This window comes from Ovis canadensis, chromosome 25, assembly GCF_042477335.2.
Source record: "Ovis canadensis isolate MfBH-ARS-UI-01 breed Bighorn chromosome 25, ARS-UI_OviCan_v2, whole genome shotgun sequence".
Taxonomy (NCBI): Eukaryota; Metazoa; Chordata; class Mammalia; order Artiodactyla; family Bovidae; genus Ovis; species Ovis canadensis.
In genome coordinates this window covers 60455981-60474086 of record NC_091269.1, presented here as the reverse complement: position 1 = coordinate 60474086, position 18106 = coordinate 60455981, and the positions used below count along the sequence as shown (strand labels likewise).

General features: G+C 47.5%; 1 protein-coding gene across 3 annotated transcripts in view; it reads right to left on the bottom strand.

The window, feature by feature from the left end:
* Positions 1-18106, bottom strand: part of WDFY4 (WDFY family member 4) — a 265680-nt gene that overhangs the window by 77673 nt on the left and 169901 nt on the right. For all 3 annotated transcript variants that reach the window (XM_069572500.1, XM_069572499.1, XM_069572501.1), the window contains 3 exons: positions 15716-15922; positions 14290-14341; positions 11174-11337 (listed from right to left, as the gene is read on the bottom strand). In XM_069572500.1, coding sequence (XP_069428601.1) covers positions 11174-11337; positions 14290-14341; positions 15716-15922 — 423 coding nt within the window. The remainder of the gene's footprint in view (positions 1-11173; positions 11338-14289; positions 14342-15715; positions 15923-18106) is intronic.

The following is an 18106-nucleotide window of genomic DNA, read 5'->3' as shown; positions in this document are numbered from 1 at the left end:
CTAGGACAGGACCTGAACCAGGTCTGCCTAGGACCACAAGTGCAAGACTGGTCCTGCTGTCTGCAGAGGCCAAGGCTGCTCCAAGGTGTGTGCAGAGGAGGCGTCAGCTGTGCCCAGATCCCTCGCTTCTGGCTCAAGCACATTCTCGCAGCAGCTGAAGCTGCTGGCAGTTTCCCAGAATCCCCTCAGCTAAAGAGAGTGCCTGTCATGGGTGAGGTCCCCGTCTCAGTGGTCATCTGTCCCCAACAAGGGCCAGCACAGAGGCAGCGGGACTGGCCCTTTGCCTCCATTCACTTGAGCTCCCGTGGGCTCAGCCGCGGCCTGGCTGAGACCGCAGTGAGGTTGCACATCCTGCCCCCCACCCAGCAACCCGCACCCCAACCAACATGCCGCGCGAACAGCTCTGGCTCCGTGCTGGCTTTCTGGGGAGGCTGATCTGGGATGACGTCTTGGTATGAAACAGAGTCCCACGTTAAGTAAGGACTAGTTGGGTCCTTATGCAGAATAAATCTCTGAAGGAATGCGTGGGAGAATACATGAATTTTCAGTGACGGGAGCTCAAAGGAACCAGAGTAAGACCAAGGCCAAAATTTTCTCAGGATAATTCTGTGCTAATTCCAGCTATACAAAAGAAGAACTGACTTTAAAAAAAAACAAAAACAAAAAAACCCTACTATATAGCCATTGGGCTTCCCTGGTGGCTCAGATGGTAAATAATCTGCCTGCAATGAAGGAGACCCGTGTTCGATCCCTGGGTCAGGAAGATGCCCTGGAGAAAGGAATGGCTACCTTGTTCAGTATTCTTGACTGAAGAATCCCATGGACAGAGGAGCCTGGTGGGCTACAGTCCAGGGGGTCACAAAGTGTTGGACACGACTGAGTGACTAACACTTTCACTTTCACATAAACATTGTAAGCCTTTTACGCATAATCCTTAAAACTGGGAAAGAAAAATTTTACTAGTCTAATTTAGAGATGAAAAAGAAGGATGCAGAGACAAGAATCTCACCAAAGATGGGTAAATGGAAGAGCCTGGGGTTGAAGCTAAGCTCCCTGCTCACCGTTGGGAGCAACGATGGGGCAGCAGCGGTAAAACCTGGAAAGCTGCCGTGCATACCTGTTCTCACACCCTGCTTCGCATGGGATTTAGCCAAAGTGAGGGACAAACGCGATAAACAGAACCCTACCCTCGTGGGACTTAAAATCCAGTGGAGGAAGACACGTCCACCAATACATTATCAAAAACTGTGATATGCATTGAAAGAAGAAAAAAAATACAGGTTGATAATGATACAAGGCAGAGAGAAACTTGGAGGGGACATGATCTCAGACAAACTCTGAGACCTGAAGGATGGAAACGAGTAGTCATGGCAAGGCTGGGAGAAGAAATTTCATGGAACAGGAATATCCATCTCAGAGCATAGAGGCAGGAAGGGCAGATCTGGGGAGCAGAAGAGAGGTCAGTGTGGCTGGTGAAGCTGGAAAGCAGGCATACTCAGGTCCTGAGGGCTTTAGGTGTCTTCATGTTCCTTGGCAGGCCCCCATGTACCCGTAAGAATAAAATCCGTCTGCACTTCTATAAATCTGTCATCTGTCAACTCAATGTTGCAGCCTAAATAGAGACTCTAAGGAGGTAGAGGAAAAGTTTCGTCTCTCCTGCAGTATAATCTTCCGAAGAGATTCTGTGCCTACATAGTTTGTTTTATACATATTATCTTTTTTTTTTTTTTTTTTACACAAATAGCATATTCATACAGCTACTGGTCTGCATCTAGTTGTCTTCCTTAATAGGCCATCTAGGAGCCCTTTCCAAATCACTTCTTATAGAGTTGTCTCACTTTTATTAAAAGATACAGATGGTTAGTTTGCACGGATGTGGTGCAACCCTCTATTGGTTTGTTTTCAAATGTTTCAACATTACAAGCGGCGCTGCAGTGACAATCCTTGCGCATAGGCCACTTTGAACACATACGGAAATCTGTAGTAGATCTTCTAAATTCCTAGAAGTAGAACTGGAGGTCCAGGATGTGGGCTTCATACTCTGATCTAGCGCCAGACTGCCCTCCTGCAAGGCGACGCTAATTCGCACTCCCACTAGCATTGTTGGAGGGTGTTTATGCTTCCTAGGCCAAGCTGTTGAAGCTTCTTCTCTTACGCCTTTGTACGGAGGAGACTTCATCCTCAGGTTCACAGGGTTGGATGTGGAGCCCGAGAACACAGGCCTGTGTGCCCCCCTGGCCTCTCCTGTCCCTCTGAGGCCCCACCCTTGCCCAGACTCTGTGGTGCCAACAGAAGAGGCTGCAGCATATTCTCATGATCTCCTGGTGTTTTCCTTTGGGGAGAATTCAGTAATAACCAGAATAAACCAAACCACAAGAAGAATGTCTGGTGAGAGCTGGGTCAATAGCTTAAAAATGGATTCTGCTAGAAAAGAATAACATTCTAAAAACTGGAAAATGAGCCCCAGTGAAATATTCCCTGCTCTTCCATTTAAATTAATCCTAAGAGAGCTCCATCACCAAGTTCACTCGTGATGAAGAAATCCCTCCTGCCACGATTCTATCAATCACTTTAAAAAGAGTAGAACTTCAGCTCCATAAGTAGAACATTTTTAAGATTGGTTAAGTGACATATTTTCACTCCTAATGGGTGGATTAGTAAGCACACAGCCACACCTGGCCCAGGTATGATAAGGAATAGGTTGTCTGGAAGTCCAAAACCGCCAGAGTTAAAGTTAGAGGGACAACAACAATGTGCTGGGACATTCTGTGGAAGCCCATGCCAGCACACTCTCCTAGAAGCAGGCCTCAGTCGAATGTCTGCAAAAGGGGAAGTTCAGCTGGAGGCTCTCTCAAGATCTCTTCCAGCACTATTAGTCTGCAACTTAATGCAACACCTTAATTTTACAGGTAGAAAATGTAAGACTCAGCACTATCGCGTGAGGCATCCGGTGACAGAGCTGGCGCGTACGTTTCCTCATTCTTGCTGCTGTTTAGTCCTCAGTCCTGCCTGGCTCTTTGAGGCCCTACGGACTGTAGCCTGCCAGGCTCCTCTGTCCATGGATTTCCCAAGCAAGTGTACTGGAGTGGGCTGCCATTCACTTCTCCAGGGGATCTTCTCGACTCAGGGATCAAACCAGCGTCTCCTGCACTGCAGGCGGACTCCTTACCACTGAGCCACCTGGGAAGCCCACGTTCTGTCATACTTGTCTGCAAAATCTGCTGCAAAGAAAGCTTCAGCTCCATTCACAGGCATCACGCTTCTCTTTCCATGCATCTGCTCACCTAGACCTTGTTAACAATAAATTCTGCTACACTGGTGTCTGGAATAAGTCTCCTCTTTTTTTTTATTTGTTCTTTTTTTAAAAGCACAGATTGCTGAGAAAAAGTTAAGCATCCAAAGGGAAAGAGGCTATTCAACTCCATTTACACTGACTACCTATGAACTCAGGATGCCTTTTAGATGGAGCATTCTGTCACACTCATAGTCAAAGAAATGTGTATTAAAACAATAAGGAGACACTATTTTTTATATGTCAACTTGGCAAATCTGGGAAGAAATATAACACAAGGATCTGTTGATGGCAGCTCATCTTTTCAGATGGAGACAAGGAGCTGGGATGACCCCTGTCTGCCTGCATTTGCCACTTCCACAAGCGAGCCTGCAAACAACCAAACCTTCGGCCTTTTTCTGCTGGCTCTGAGGAGACCAAGTGGAAAAGGATGGAAACTGAAAAGGATTACAAGTTCTGAAGACTGTTCAAAGCGCAGTGCATGGCGCTAACTGCATTTCCTGAGGATCCACACATCCGTGGTTAAAGTTGGGACATGTTTCTAGCTAGGGCAGCTCTGTATATCGTAAAACCCAGACCCATGAATCTCAGCATTTCTTTGAAAAGCTTAGGTAGGAGAGTCTCCCGGGCAGCTTGTTAAAGTTCATATTCCCAGGGTACATCCCAGTTGTTCTGATTCAGCAGGTACAGAGTGGACCCTGGAATCTGCATTTGAATAGGCAGGCCAGATGATTCCTGAAGACCATGCTTAGAAACTGAACCAGGGACACCAGCCAGGCTGCGAAAGCTGAGGTCCTATCTTATGCAAACCTATGGCTACCGCTCACTTGTTTGCTTATACTTTCACTTAATAGAGACGTATTAGCTGTTTTAGCCTGTGCCCCCACGCAAGCACAAGGGGAGATGAGCACATGTTTGTGGTGCTTGTGGTTTGACAGGAAAGAGAGGGGAATATCAACTGTCCTCAAAGAGCATGATGTTGGAGGGAAGCACACATACCTTGGGGCACAGAGGAGAGCGCCTGGCCCAGACAGAGCCCCGAGAGGGAGTGGAGGGGACATCAGAGCAGTGGGTCTCGAGGTGGGGGCCCTAAGGCTGTGGCTGTGAGTTCAGAAGATTAAAAACAGAGGAGAAAATTTCCAAGGCACAAAGTCTTGAGACAGTGGGACATGTTTAGAGAATATGAACAATTCTGTACAATCGCAGTAAAAAGGCAGGCGTGTGTGCGTGCGTGCTTGCACACTCATGTAAGGGTGAGAGACGCTAGTCCAGGGAAGCACAGGGCCAGCTCGGAAGGGCATAAAGTGTGCCAAAGAGAGTCTCAGAAGGTTTTCAGTAGGGACCACACGTGTAGCTCTGCATTCTAGGAAGTCAGTCATGGTGACTCACCTGTGGGGAAGATTCTACGGGAGAAGTTTAACACACTGGTTCACTTTCTACAGATGACTTCAGCTAAAAATACTCATGAAGAGCTTGATGCTGCTCTCTGCTGTTCAGCACAAGAAGATCTCCCTTTAAGCTGATTTCGTTTCTAACAAAGTCATACTAATATTTTACATTGAGTAAAAAATATAAATGAAAAAAATAAATGCTTAGTTTTTCGTGTAATTAGTTAATTACATGTAATTACATGGATTAAATAATTAATTCATGTAATCAATTAATTTTCATGAAATTAATTAATTTCCTGTAATTTTCAAGCAACAGTAAAAACAACTCCCATGGGAGTTCCGACTCTGGAATGGGTCTGGAAGCACATTTTTTAAGTGGAGACACTTTTGCAAGTAGCTCTGTGGAGGAGGTGCAAGGGACACAGCAGCCCACGGTTAACATGCATTAAATAAACCGCTCCTCATGTCAAATGGAGCTGTTTGCAGAGAAACGTGTTTGTGGTTCTGGGGATCATTAATCAATGGCACAAAAGTGGCATAGAATAATTACTGTCCCAGGTATCGCTGGAGGCGATCACAGCTCCAGTGTTCTCACATGGAAATGAATTAAGCTGCTGCCATTCTGAGCTCTGGTCTGCTGGCTTCCCCCAGAGGCCTCTGTAGGGACAAGCCATCCAGAACTGTGCGAGATGTGCCCTGCAGTCTCCTGGGCTGGGTCTTGCAAAGGCCCTAAAAGCAAGTGCTTCTGCGATGGCAGGGGAGAAGGGGCAGGACTCTCTGTGAGGCTGCCCGCCCACTTTCTGTGATGGCCACTGAAGGCAGATGATCTGGCTTTTCTGAGTGTGGGCGCACACCTCTCACATACACCCTGCCTGGGTGTGCCTTCACTCAGAAAGCACACGAGGCCCACAAGGTCTTATGGAGACATCTGAGTTAGGAGAATTCTCAACAATGCTGACATTATCTCAACAATGCTGAATCAGAATCACAATACTTGATACAAAATGTCTCAACACAAGCAGAAAATATTAGTCGGAGGAAACGCAGAAAGTAACCATCTATATATATACACACACACACCCCTGCTGTGGGCACACTTCCTGTATCTTTGCTTGAACACTGTCACGGTTCTAGTGTGTGTGTGTGTGTGTGTGCGCGCGCACTCAGTCATGTCCAACTCTTTGCCACCCCACGGGCTGTGTAGCCCACTAGGCTCCTCTGTCCATGGCATTTTCCAGGCAAGAATACTGGAGTGGGTTGCCATTTCCTTCTCCAGGGGTCTTCCCAACACAGAGATCAAGGCTGCGTCTCTCGAATCTCCTGCATCGGCGGGCGGATTCTTCACCATTTGCACCACGGTTCTAGAGTCAGTGCAACAGGTCTCCCTTCCTCGGCTGGGCAAGTGCAGAGCTGGGACAGGCTGAGAGAATCCAGGTCTGAGCGGATCTCTTTCCTGCTGAGATGATGCAGGATGGAACGGCGGGTCAGAGCAGAACCCATGAGAACCCTGACTTGCTGGAAGGAGGCCTGTCTGGGGTTCCACGCAGTCCACAGAGGAGCCCTTCTTCGTTTGCACTGACAGGCCCTTCCCCGCTTCCTCAAGGTCACTGCTTGGTGTTCAGAGTTCATATCCCATCTCCCCCTTTTTCTTGGACTGAAAGAATAAATCCTAAGATACTCCTAAAGGAAGAGCCACGGTCATAGTAATAACAGCAGGTACAAGCCACCGAGAGCTCCTGGTGCCTGGCACAGAGTCTAGGGTGGGGGCACGCAGTGTAAGTGGCAGAGGTGGAGCCGGGGCCAGACTAGAGCCCCTGCCCACTCTGCCCCCAGGGAGCCTGTCCCCATGGGGCCCTCGCCTGTCTCCTAGAGCTTCTTCAGGGAGCGGCTGTATCTGGGGGTTTGGTCCACTGACCCTGCAGGAATTCAGCTGAAGCAGAAAAGAGTCTCTTCCACAACTAACCATAAAGCCAGAGGCAATGAGCACAACCCAACAAAATGGATGAAAACAACCTGTGCAAAGAACAAATGTCTTGATAATGTTCAGAACCATCTTGCTTGCAGCTGCTCAGCACCTCACGCTCCTTTGGCCCCCACACACTCCTGTCTGCACAGCCTAGAGTCACGAGCCACGTGAAGCATTCTGACAGCTTCCTGCTGTACGACACAGAGACCCAGAAAGACTGAAGTTTAAGTACAGGCAGGGGAGGAGAGGAGAACAGCATCTTGCTAGTCCTGGCCTGCCTCTCAGAGGCTGGGAAAGTTAGCCACCTGGGGGCTTCAGGCTCTGGCTCCCCCACCGAGATCCCAGAGTGAAGTGCTGCAGCGTGAGACAATTAGCAAAAATACTGAAAGCAAGTACTCGCTGCACAGGCCAGGCTGGTATCACACCTGTAAGGCTTGGAGAACCGCACTCTGAAAAGGACATTCAGGGACAGCCTCTAGTGGACTGACAAAGTTTATTATCCAATTGTGTAGTTTTATAATTTTCAGGGAATAGAGCATAAGACAGACTTGCACGTAGCCATTTCAGATAAACATCAAAGCACTTAAGCATAAAATACAGTTCCCACCGCCCAAGCCATAACATAGCTTTAGTGAAAACTCTAAAGGGAGTCTTATCATGAAACAACAGTCCTTGCTCTCAGAAACAGGTGGTCAGAAGGAAGCCTTCGAATGCCTCAAGGCCGGGCGTATAACCCTTCGTTATCCGTTCCCAGCCTCAGGCACTTGGTGAACGCTCATAACCCTTTGTTATGCTCATTCCAGCTTCCAACCTTCGTCATGAGTGGAGCAAATACATTTTCAGTATTTGCTCAAAGCCTTCCAGCTCCTCCACAAGCACTGACTGTGACTATAAACTTCAGACCTTGCCCTCAGCCCAGCCCAGCCAGGGCTGCAGATACCTGGTCAGTCTTGGCAAGCACCTGGGAGTCACGCTGTTCACAGAAGCTCTTCTTGGAAGGTAGGAACGTGGATTAGGTGAGATGTGGACCCTCAGTGGTACCAAATGTGGCAGGCAGTATTTGGGGACAAAGATGTCCCCCAAGAGCCTTGTCCCTGACTATCCTATTAAACACTAACCCAGGTGCTACTTGAAGGGCTGGAAATAATTACTCATTTCAGATGAAATTAAGACTGCAAATCAGTAGACCTTAAAATATTGAAATTACCCTGGATTACCTAGTGGGTCCAATTCCCATGAGACCTTAGCAGCTGAAGAGGAAGGTGGGACAGTTGGTGGGATAGATTCAGTGGAGGAGGGAGGCAGAGGGGAGACGAAGGAGAGGGCAGATGAGGCAGAAGGGGGTTGGAGAGATGTGCAGGGTGAGAAGGCCACTGCAGCTGGTTTTGAAGATGCAGGAAGGGGGCCACAAGGGAGGGATGTGGGCAACCTCCAGCAGCTCAGAATAACCCCTGGCTAACAGCCAGCCAGAAACAGGGACCTCAGTCCTACAGAATCGTAGAACTGGGTTCTGCCAACACCTGAACAAGCTCGGAAATGCATTCATTCTCAGAGTCTCTAGAGAGACCCGCAGCCCTGCCAGCACCCCAGTTTCAGCCCATGTGAGACTCTTAGGCAGAAAACCAGCTGAGCTATGCTGTGCTCAGAGCTTTGAGATAATAAATGTGTGTTGTTTTAAGTCACCACGTTTTGGTAATTTGTTATGGCCGCAATAGAAAGTTAATATACCAGATGAAGACAAAGTATCGCCCTTGCTCTCTTCCTATCAACACAATATAAAGAATTACATGCCAATATGGAGACAACATAATTCCCTACTTCCTTACCCTATCAGGGAGGTAGGGAGGGATGGCTAGGGCTCAATAATCTGGGCAATATGCATCCTTCATATCAAGATTGCTCACCTTGGCACTATGGGCATCTGGGGCCGAATAGTAAGTCTCGTCTCTCCTGAGCATCGGAGGATGTGAAGCAGCATCCTCGGCCTCTGCCCGCTAGAGGCCAGGAGCAACCCTCCCCCACCAAGGCATGACAACCACATGTGTCTGCTGGCATTGGCAATGGCCCCTGGGAGTAAAGCTGCCCCATGCTGAGAATCACTGCTTCACACGATCCTTTAAGAGCATAAAGCAAAGAAAGGTTTTCAAAGTAAGAAAGCATTGATCTCCTAGCTGTTTTCAATTGACTAGGCAGTTACTAAACATCCATTTACCTATATGAACAAATTAACAGATGATGTGTTCAAACTGTTATCAGCTGTTAGCACTCAGCAGCTGGATATTATGAATACGTATACACACATATAAACATATATATGTTACATATATATGTTTTAATATCCATTTTTTAAACTTAATACAGTAGACTAACACTACTTCCATAAATAAAATAAAAGGAATGTAAATAGAATAAATACATATATAAATATAATAAATGTAATAAATCTTCGGGGCTTCCCAGGTGGCGTTAGTGGTAAAGAACCCATCTATCAGTGCAGGAGACGTAAGAAATGTGGGTTTGATCCCTGGGTCGGGAAGATCCCCCGCAGGAGGGCATGGCAACCTACTCTAGTACTCTTGCCTGGATAATTCCATGAACAGAGGAGCCTGGTGGGCTACAGTCCACGGGTCACAAAGAGTCAGACGCAACTGAAGCGACTTGGCACACACACACTCATAATGCATATTCACTCGCCAGTGTTCACTCGCTGGCTTCTCTAGGCAGGCCCCTAGTTGGGCACCTCAGGAAGAAATGGGGGTCTCTCCATAAATGAGCATCAGTACAGTGAGAGAGAGAGAGAGACAGGTGGAGTGGTGAAGGTTAGCCTGTATGCCAGGGGCAGAGGTAGGAGAGGTAGTGGGCAGGGGACACAGGGAAGGAAGGAGAGACAGCGCTCTAGGTCTCAGACTGGGGGCCGGTCAAGACGGGCCTCGGCGAGTCAGCCACCAGGAGTCTAGCACGCAGACACTGCACGCAGACGAGCCAGCATGAGCAGAGGCGCGGTGGCCAGGTACGATGGGGGCGTGCAAGTGTGCTCTCTGGCTGAAGGCTGCGGGTTAAGCACATAGAAGGACCTTGATCTTCCAAGACTGTGTTGACTGAACTGTTACCCAGATCTGAAAGCAACTAAGCAACGTGGTAGAAGCTCTGCAGTCATCCCTTTGGCCAATGCACCTCAAGCCAGCCCTTTTACCCAATGCCTCGAAGGAGCAAATCCCAATCTGACACCCTCCAGGAGTCTCTCCCAGGAACCTGCCCCTGGAAGGGACAGGCTTCAATTTCCGCTCCTTGCTGAAACCCATCACAGACTCTGAGCTTGTCGCCTGTGCCTGGAAACCCAGGCTGCTTACTCAGTGGCCCGTAGCTCTGCTCTGCCCTTCTCTACCCTGTGGCCAGGCTAGCCCTCAGCTCTCCTGCATTCACCTCTGCATAGACCCCGCATGACTTTCTGGCCCTGCCCTGCCCACTCCTCTGCTTTCCTGGGGCCTCTTCTTCACTCACATGCATAGTAACCCAGACAGGAGTGTTGATAGGTGAGATAGACGGCCTTTGAAAAGGGAAGAGAACTGGTCTTTAATAAGCCACCTCACATGAGCTGGGCTCTGCACCAGTCACTTTGTTTCCATTATTCCATTTAAGCCTTATGTGAAATGGTTGCTATGGCTGCGATATTAAAGATGAGAGTAACTGAGGCTCACGGAGGTGAAGTAACCAGCCATTTATGTAGTATGTGGCCATGTTGGGATTTCAGTTCAGTTCTGTGTTACTTTAAGACATGTGCTTCATCTTCCATACTTAGATTTGTGTAAGAGAGCCCACCTCTGTGCCTGTACTTCAGGGAGAACCCCTAACCCTCCTCCAGGCATACCCAGAGGTCACGCACACCAAGAGCCCACAGCCCAGCTCCAGCTCCCACAGCTGGGATCCCACAGCCCAGCTCCAGGCATTCCCAACCACAGGTTTCCCTGCTAACTGCCCAGCCTGCCTCCTGGCTGTGCACACCACGCACAGGCCCACCGTTCCGAGGCTCACGGTGCCATGAGTATCCTTCCTCTAGGCTTGAGAGGTGGCCAAGGGGAGCTGATTTCAGGGTGAGGAGTGTGGGGACAGCTGGGACAAAGGGGTCAGTGTCCAAACACATCCACCAAGGCCTCTTATGAAGGTGTGGGATCAACCCTCAGGGTGGTCAGGCTGCGAGCAGGGGACCAAGATGCTGAACCACAAGAAGTCAAGAATTCTAAGTTGAAATTGGCCTCCCAGATTATTATGAAGGTCAGTGTAGGACATTAGAACATATTTCATGTAACAGATTAGCAACATGCTTTACATCTACACATTTTGATGCAAGACATATTGGGCATTTACACACTTGCTCTGGGCCCATAAATTTAGGAGTATGCTGGGTTTTTTTGCTCCTTCACTTTTTTATGGTGAATAGAGATATCACCTCCCACGTGAATGCAAAAAGTTGAGTTCTCTCATGTCTGATAATCTTTAAAGAGTAATTGTGACGGGCTGTGTTACCTTTTCATGATCAAGAAGCTCTTGTAAGATGACTTGTCTTTCCCGACATAGTTCTAAGAAATCTTCGGAGTGCAGGCTTTCATGCAAGGCGGGGAAGAAGGTCAGCTGGGTGCAGTCCACCACCTCGTCTCTCTCGCTCTCGCCTTCCTTCAGTGTCAGCTCACCTGCAACAGCAGAAAGGGGACATGTGGTCTGGACATGGGCCACCTTGCATCATGAGGGAAGTGCGTAGCCTAGGCCCGAGGCCCCGGGAGGAACCGCAAAGTCTCAGAGCAGCCGTGAACAGTGTGGATTCCAGGGTGTCCCTCACTGTTTCTGAAAGTGGACATACCCCTCTGACTTCAGTGTGAGGTGATCATGCCTGCAGGTTGATTGACTCCAGAAAGTGTACCTAAGCCCGGTTGCTCTAGCGTCTCCAGTGATCACAGGGCGACATTTCAAAATGTACCTTCATTAATCAGTAAAGCAGTTCCCTAGAGGGTCACCAGGATTTGCTTTTTGCCGACTTCACTTTGTTCACTCTTTTTAAAAAGTGACCTTTTTCCTCCTAATTATGGAAAATATCCTTGGAAAACATATGAAATTGGGAGCAATACAAAAATTGTGAAAAATAAAACAAATATTGCCCATGAGCCCAGAGAGAGTGCAAATAACAAGACTTTGCAGCTCTCATTTAGAGAGCGCTTTCTCTGCGCCGGGCCCTTGAACGGCATTTCCCTCTGCTCCTGCCTGGGCGGTAGGTTCCGTTCCATCGTCACTTGACTAATGAAGATACTGACAGAGGCTAATTATTTGACTCAAGGTCATGTGGCTACTAACATCTGAGGCAGGATCTGCATCAAGTCCCTCGCAAGAGTCCCGTTCATCTCTGGGCTGTTTGCCCTCACTGGCCATACTTTGGTGTACTTCTATATAGCTTCTGTACACATATGTATATGTGCAGAAATACACGTATGTTCATGCTCAGCTGTGTCTGTCTCTTTGCAATCCCATGGACTGTAGCCCGCCAGGCTCCTTTGTCAATGGGATTTTTCAGGCAAGAATACTGAGGTCGGTTGCCACCTCCTCCTCCAGGGGATCTTCCTGACCCAGGGGTCAAACCCGTGTCTCTTGCCTTTCTTCATTGGCAGGCTGACTCTTTACCACCGAGTCACCTGGAAAGCCCCACGTATATGTATGCACACGTGAAATTTTGGACATGATGAGAATTATATTGAATTTATAGCTTTTCTTTTCTAAACTTTTGCTCAAAAAATGTTATGCCATGAATACTTTCTTATTCCCTTAAAAGTTCTTAGAAAGCAACTTAAGTGGCTGTGTAATAATCTATTGTGTGACTTCCATAAACACTCAACCTGTTCCCTATTTTTTAGAAATACAACTACTATCTATTTCTGTACTACCGAAATCTACTGTGCAGCAATCAGTGTGTGTACATGCAGACTTATTTCCTGAGGACGCACTCCTGGACGCGTGCACCTGGGTGCCAGCTAAGCACAGACCCGCCTATATCTCCAGATCTTGCTCCTCCACCCTGTCCTGGGGGCCGCCTGCCTTGAGCAGCGCGTTGCACATGGCAGCCAGGTCAAGGGGCCTTCTGGTCATTTTCTTTGTGCCAGGATGCTCATCTCTTTGAACTCCTCCCCACCTGGGCGTCTCATATCTGGCGGTGTGACAGTGCCTGCCGCTCACAGCGACAGTCATCACGGACTTTCCCCAGGCAAAGAGAACACTGCGCAGGGACGGGCGCCCCGGAGGCACGGCAGACAGTCATACCCCTTTCTCTTCCCCTTCCTCAGCTCCCTACTGGGAATTGGGGGTCCATGCTGGAAACGCAGAGAGACCTGGGGTCCTAGGCGACCAGGGGGGCCCTCTGTGTGGCGAGCGAGGGGGCCCAGCAGCCCGTGGCCTCAGCCCCTGCTTTCTGCCCCTGCACCCTCTGCAGCCACCCATTCTGAGAAAGAGAGCAGGCAGACTGTCTCTCTAACCTTAGGGCAATGGCGCTTGGGCCGAAAAGAAGAGAAACCAAAAAAGGGGTGTTACAATGTCATCCCAAGTTCTGCGCTACAGTGGGACCCCCAGATCAACACAGGGTCAGGGTTCAAGATCCTTATTTCTGGGCTTTTTGACTGCAGACTGGCCAGACAGCAAGCTCCACACAAACTCCGGCGCTGAGGCACGGAATGAGGCAAGTTTAATCAGCTCCAGGAAGTTGTCACTTGGTTAGGGAGGTGAGGTTAGCTGCAGCCTAGGATACAGTGAAACTTACAGACAGGGAGTGTTTGAAACAAAAGGCACATCCTTGGTGGAAACACAAAACTGAAACACAGCGCGTGTGTCTGAGTGTGTATTTGTGTGCATTTGGACGTGTCCGGGCCTTCCTGGTGGCTCAGCTGGTGAAGAATCCGCCTGCAATGCGGGAGACGTGGGTTCGATCCCTGGGTTGGGAAGATCCCCTGGAGAAAGGAAGGCTACCCACTCCAGGATTCTGGCCTAGAGAATTCCATGGACTGTATGGGGTTGCAAAGAGCTGGACACGACTGAGTTGACTTTCACTTTCACTTGGAAGTGTACGGGGCAAAATGATCTCTGAAAACAAACTAGATTATCAACATATCAATTCAACCAAGTTCCTCCATGAGTATTACCTAAAAAATAAACATAAGGAATCCAAAGTACATTTTCAAACTGGAGAAATAATGATGACCACTATATCTGTCATCTTTATAATCAGAGAATTCAGTATAAGTATTAAATATCTCTTCCATCCACTTTTGCTCTAAAACATTTTCCCGTTTTCCTCCGAGGTGTTTTAGGTTACATATTGAACATGTATTTGTACTGGGCAGGGCACTTTTGAGATTTCCCTCACAGAGAAAACTGACAAGATAATTTTCCTGAGAAAAGTTCTTATTGTTGCAACATAAACCCCAAATCCTTCCCTTAATAGAGTACTCATGTCTGCAAGAGCACGGAGATGAAAGGCTTTGCACTCTCGACTCTAGACTTGCAGCATTCTTTTCCTACAATATATTAACTTGATACCTTTAAGAAGATGTTAAATAAAGCAAGAAATTGGTTTAAATATTAAATTAAAAAAGAGATAAATTGAATACCTTGGTGTTCAGTGTTTATCTGAGAAACATTGCCATTTCTGTCTTGGCTTTCCTAAAATAAAACCAGAGAAACAGAAATTAGATTTGGATACCTATGTGCCCCAGCCCCCATTCCAAAGGTTTGCACAGACACACATACACATTTGACCCTCTCGAATCACTCATACACTCAAGACTCAGATGCAAGGGGAGCAAAATGCCAAATCCTAAAGGACCACAATAAAATGCAAATATTAATGTTCCTGAGTCAAAGGAGAAAAAACCCACAATTTTCCATTAAGTCAGATTTACAGTAATTACCAAAGATATGCCAGGTGGGAGTAGAGAGCATCCTGGCTGTCTGTGGTATGGGCCACCCTGGAGGGGGTACCAGAGACAGGGTCTGGGGCAGCCCAAGAGACCAGAGGCCAGGTTCCACAGCCAGCCTTTAGCCTTGCCATCAGCACCATGGGTAGGCTGACTTTTCCTGCCTCCATCTCCTAAGGAATGTATTTGAGGGAAAAATACTATATACCACCAGATGTTTGCTGATAATACATTAAAACTTAAAATGTCTATGGAATAAATTAAATATAATTCTTCATTAGGTTTCACAAAGGATTTAGCGTGGGTGAAAGGTTCTGGGGATGGACTAGAGAATGAACCCAACCTTGTAACTTCAGGTGCACGCAGAAAAAAACACCTTGAGTTCCAGGGTTTGGACAGACAGCTTTTCAGAATCTTTTAAACCAGGATCATTCAGTGAGAACACGAAATGCTGTTAACAGGATCTTCCTATATACACTACCAATCCAAGGATAATTCTTCATCATTTAAAAGGCACAAACATAAGCCTGACCGAGAGTCCAAGCTTCATTGCAGCCAAGTCCCAGGGACTGTCCAGATTTTCTTGCCTGGGAATCTATTCCAGTTTCAGCGTCATTTGGACTAAATGGGTCACAGGCTCGAGCTTGCATAAACAGCTGAGTTCCAGCTATTTCCACTGTACTTGATATGGGATTTGCCTGCGCAGTAATGCCCGTATGAAGGCTGGTTATGACTGCTCCAAGACACATAACTTGGGCACGCAGACTATGTCCATCACATTGCTCTTTCCAAAAGCTGGCATCCAGACCATTCTAATGGACTTTTATGGATGTCAGCATGGTATTAGGTTGGTGGGGTTGGTGCTGAACCACTCATATCTACATTCATTCAGACTGTGGTTAAAGCATCCCTTCTATGTACTTGGGGAATTAGCGATTCTTCTGTCAAACAGCATCAAGAATACATCACAGCACTCCTACAGTTATCTGCCGACGTTCTCTTTCCTCCCTGTTCATGCCAAAGCCCTCCTGATGGAAACATCAGATGGAGAAGCTAAGGAGACACCTCCCCACACATTTCCTGTCTGGAAGCATCTTCTCTGGTTGCATCTGATTCTTACCTTGAGCCTTTCTTGATTCAGGGCCTCCCATGGAGATAAGCGTCTGATGCGTTTCCGCATACGAGCGGGTCCTTCTCTCCAATCCAGTTCCCACTGGGAGCAGGGTGTGGCTTCTGCCATCTGATTCCACAAGCCCAGCTCCCCAAAAAGCTGCTCCTGGATTCTGGTCCACGCATTGGCCGCCTTGATGTTGCCACATCTCCGTCTCTGGGAAGCAGAAATATAGCATCACTCCTGGACACAGCTCCTTATCGGCCTGGCCCCCAACCTCCTGGGATGAACAGACCAAGCCCCTCGTAACTGCCTGAAGAAAATAACCTCTAAAGGCAGCCACAAGCACCTGCAGGGTATGTAGTGAAATCTCTGGAGCCAGGACCAGGTCAGGAGAAGAAATCAGTTTGTCCAGCTTCGAGACCATTTAACTCAGGTTCAAGGAGGAGAAAAATCCTCTGCCCTTTGGCCCATAGAGCTGTGACTGCTGTGTCCAAAGGTCCCCAAACTACTCATCCGAGGACTGGGGAGCTATTTGACAGAACAGACACAGCAGCCGCCATAGCCCCTGCCTTTCAAAGTAGACAGGGGATTTTACCATGGTCCCTACCCACTCCTACTGAAGGCACTCCTTCTAGTGTCTGGACTGAAGGTGCGATGAGGCTGTTCATGGAAGCCCAAACCTTTGACATTAGTGAACACAACCCCACCTAACACCTGTGAAGCCCTCGTAGTTCGCATATGTAGCACTTGACTGTTGTCCTTTCTGCTGGGGCTCTGCTGTGCTCGGTCACCCTGTCGTGTCCGACTCTTTGCAACGCTACGGACTGTAGCCCACCAGGCTCCTCTGTCCATGAGATTCTCCTGGCAAGAATACTGGAGTGGGCTGCCATTTCCTCCTCCAGGGGATCTTCCCGACCCAGGGATCGAACCCACGTCTCTTATGTCTCCCGCATTGCAGGCAGATCCTTTACCACTGAGCTACTGGGGAAGGCCGCATCTTCTGCTAGAGTATAACTCAAACCTTTAACAAAGTACATCAGTGCCCCAGACTGCCTCTGTATGCCACACTGAAGTTCCCCACATCATCTTTCAAGAAAACATTTTAATTCAGTTTGGACAGCAAAAGAAAACATTTCAATTCAGTTTGGACAGCAGAATCACCTTTGTCTGCAGGGCAAACTTTTGCAACTATTCACATATTTGACGGCATGCAGCCTACATTTTAATTTTTCAGAAAGCTGAAAGGTGAAAGTGTTAATGACAAGAAGCACAGACCTTATAAATGTGACATAGAGAAGAAACTCATTGTCATATATTAGGCTGAGCCCCTTACCTGCTCTATTTCATCCCCTCCACACAATGACACTGAAAGTGAATGCGGGAACTTGTAAGTAATTTCTATTATCCTCACAAAGGAACGAAGTCTAGAAGAGGAGAAGCGATTTCCCCAAGGCGACCAGCAGCTGGCCAAGCCAGGACTGAAACCCAGTCTGTCTGACTGCACAGCCTTTAGCTTCAGCCTGCATGCCTGAGTCCTTTCCTAGGGCCCTGGTGTCATTTTATTAAATCCTACTTTCTGCCAGTATTACTTCAAAGACTGGCAGGCTTAGAGGTAGACCCTGAAAATCTGGACCACTTTAAATGGGAAAATCATTCTCAGAGCTTGCAAACTGTCTCAAAAACAAGACAGATGGTATAGTTCTAAGCACACAGCCTTTGGTGTCAGATGAACTTGGGTTGTCCCAATATTTCTGCTTTTCACTAGCCACTAAATTTGCAGGAGACTCAGAATCTTCATCAGTCAAATTTGGTTAGTAATATTACAGCAATAATAAAACCATGGGATTATATAAGGATCGAATGAGACAATATTTTCAAGAGTTTAATATGGTGCCTCACAAACTTCAGCAGTTAGTATTATTATTGTGAATAAAGCAAATCTTATTTCAAAACAAGATTACTTTGTTTCTCCACAGTTCTTAAATTCATACCCAAAATGATCGTAGCATTTTACAAGTACTCCAATTTTTTAATAAAAGACTCTAGGAAAATAATGACTATCCAAAGTCTTTTATGTGGATTTAGTTATATGAAATGAACACTTGTTTGGGGAGAATATTTCAGCTCCTTGGAGACTATTGTTGCATTTGTAGTTCCATATTGAGCTTCACAGAGGATGAACGATCCCAAGCTACTGGGTTGTCCATCTGGAGCTGCAAATTACTCTTTTAAGGTCATCCCTTCCACCTTAAGGCTCCATCTGTGCACCCTGGCGGTTCATGTCCACCTGAGTCTTCACTGCAGGGCGAATGTGTTCTTTTGAATATCTGCAGTCAGACATACGAGTGTCGGTGATAGGATCGCTCACTCATCCCTCAGAGATGAGCAATTGTTTAA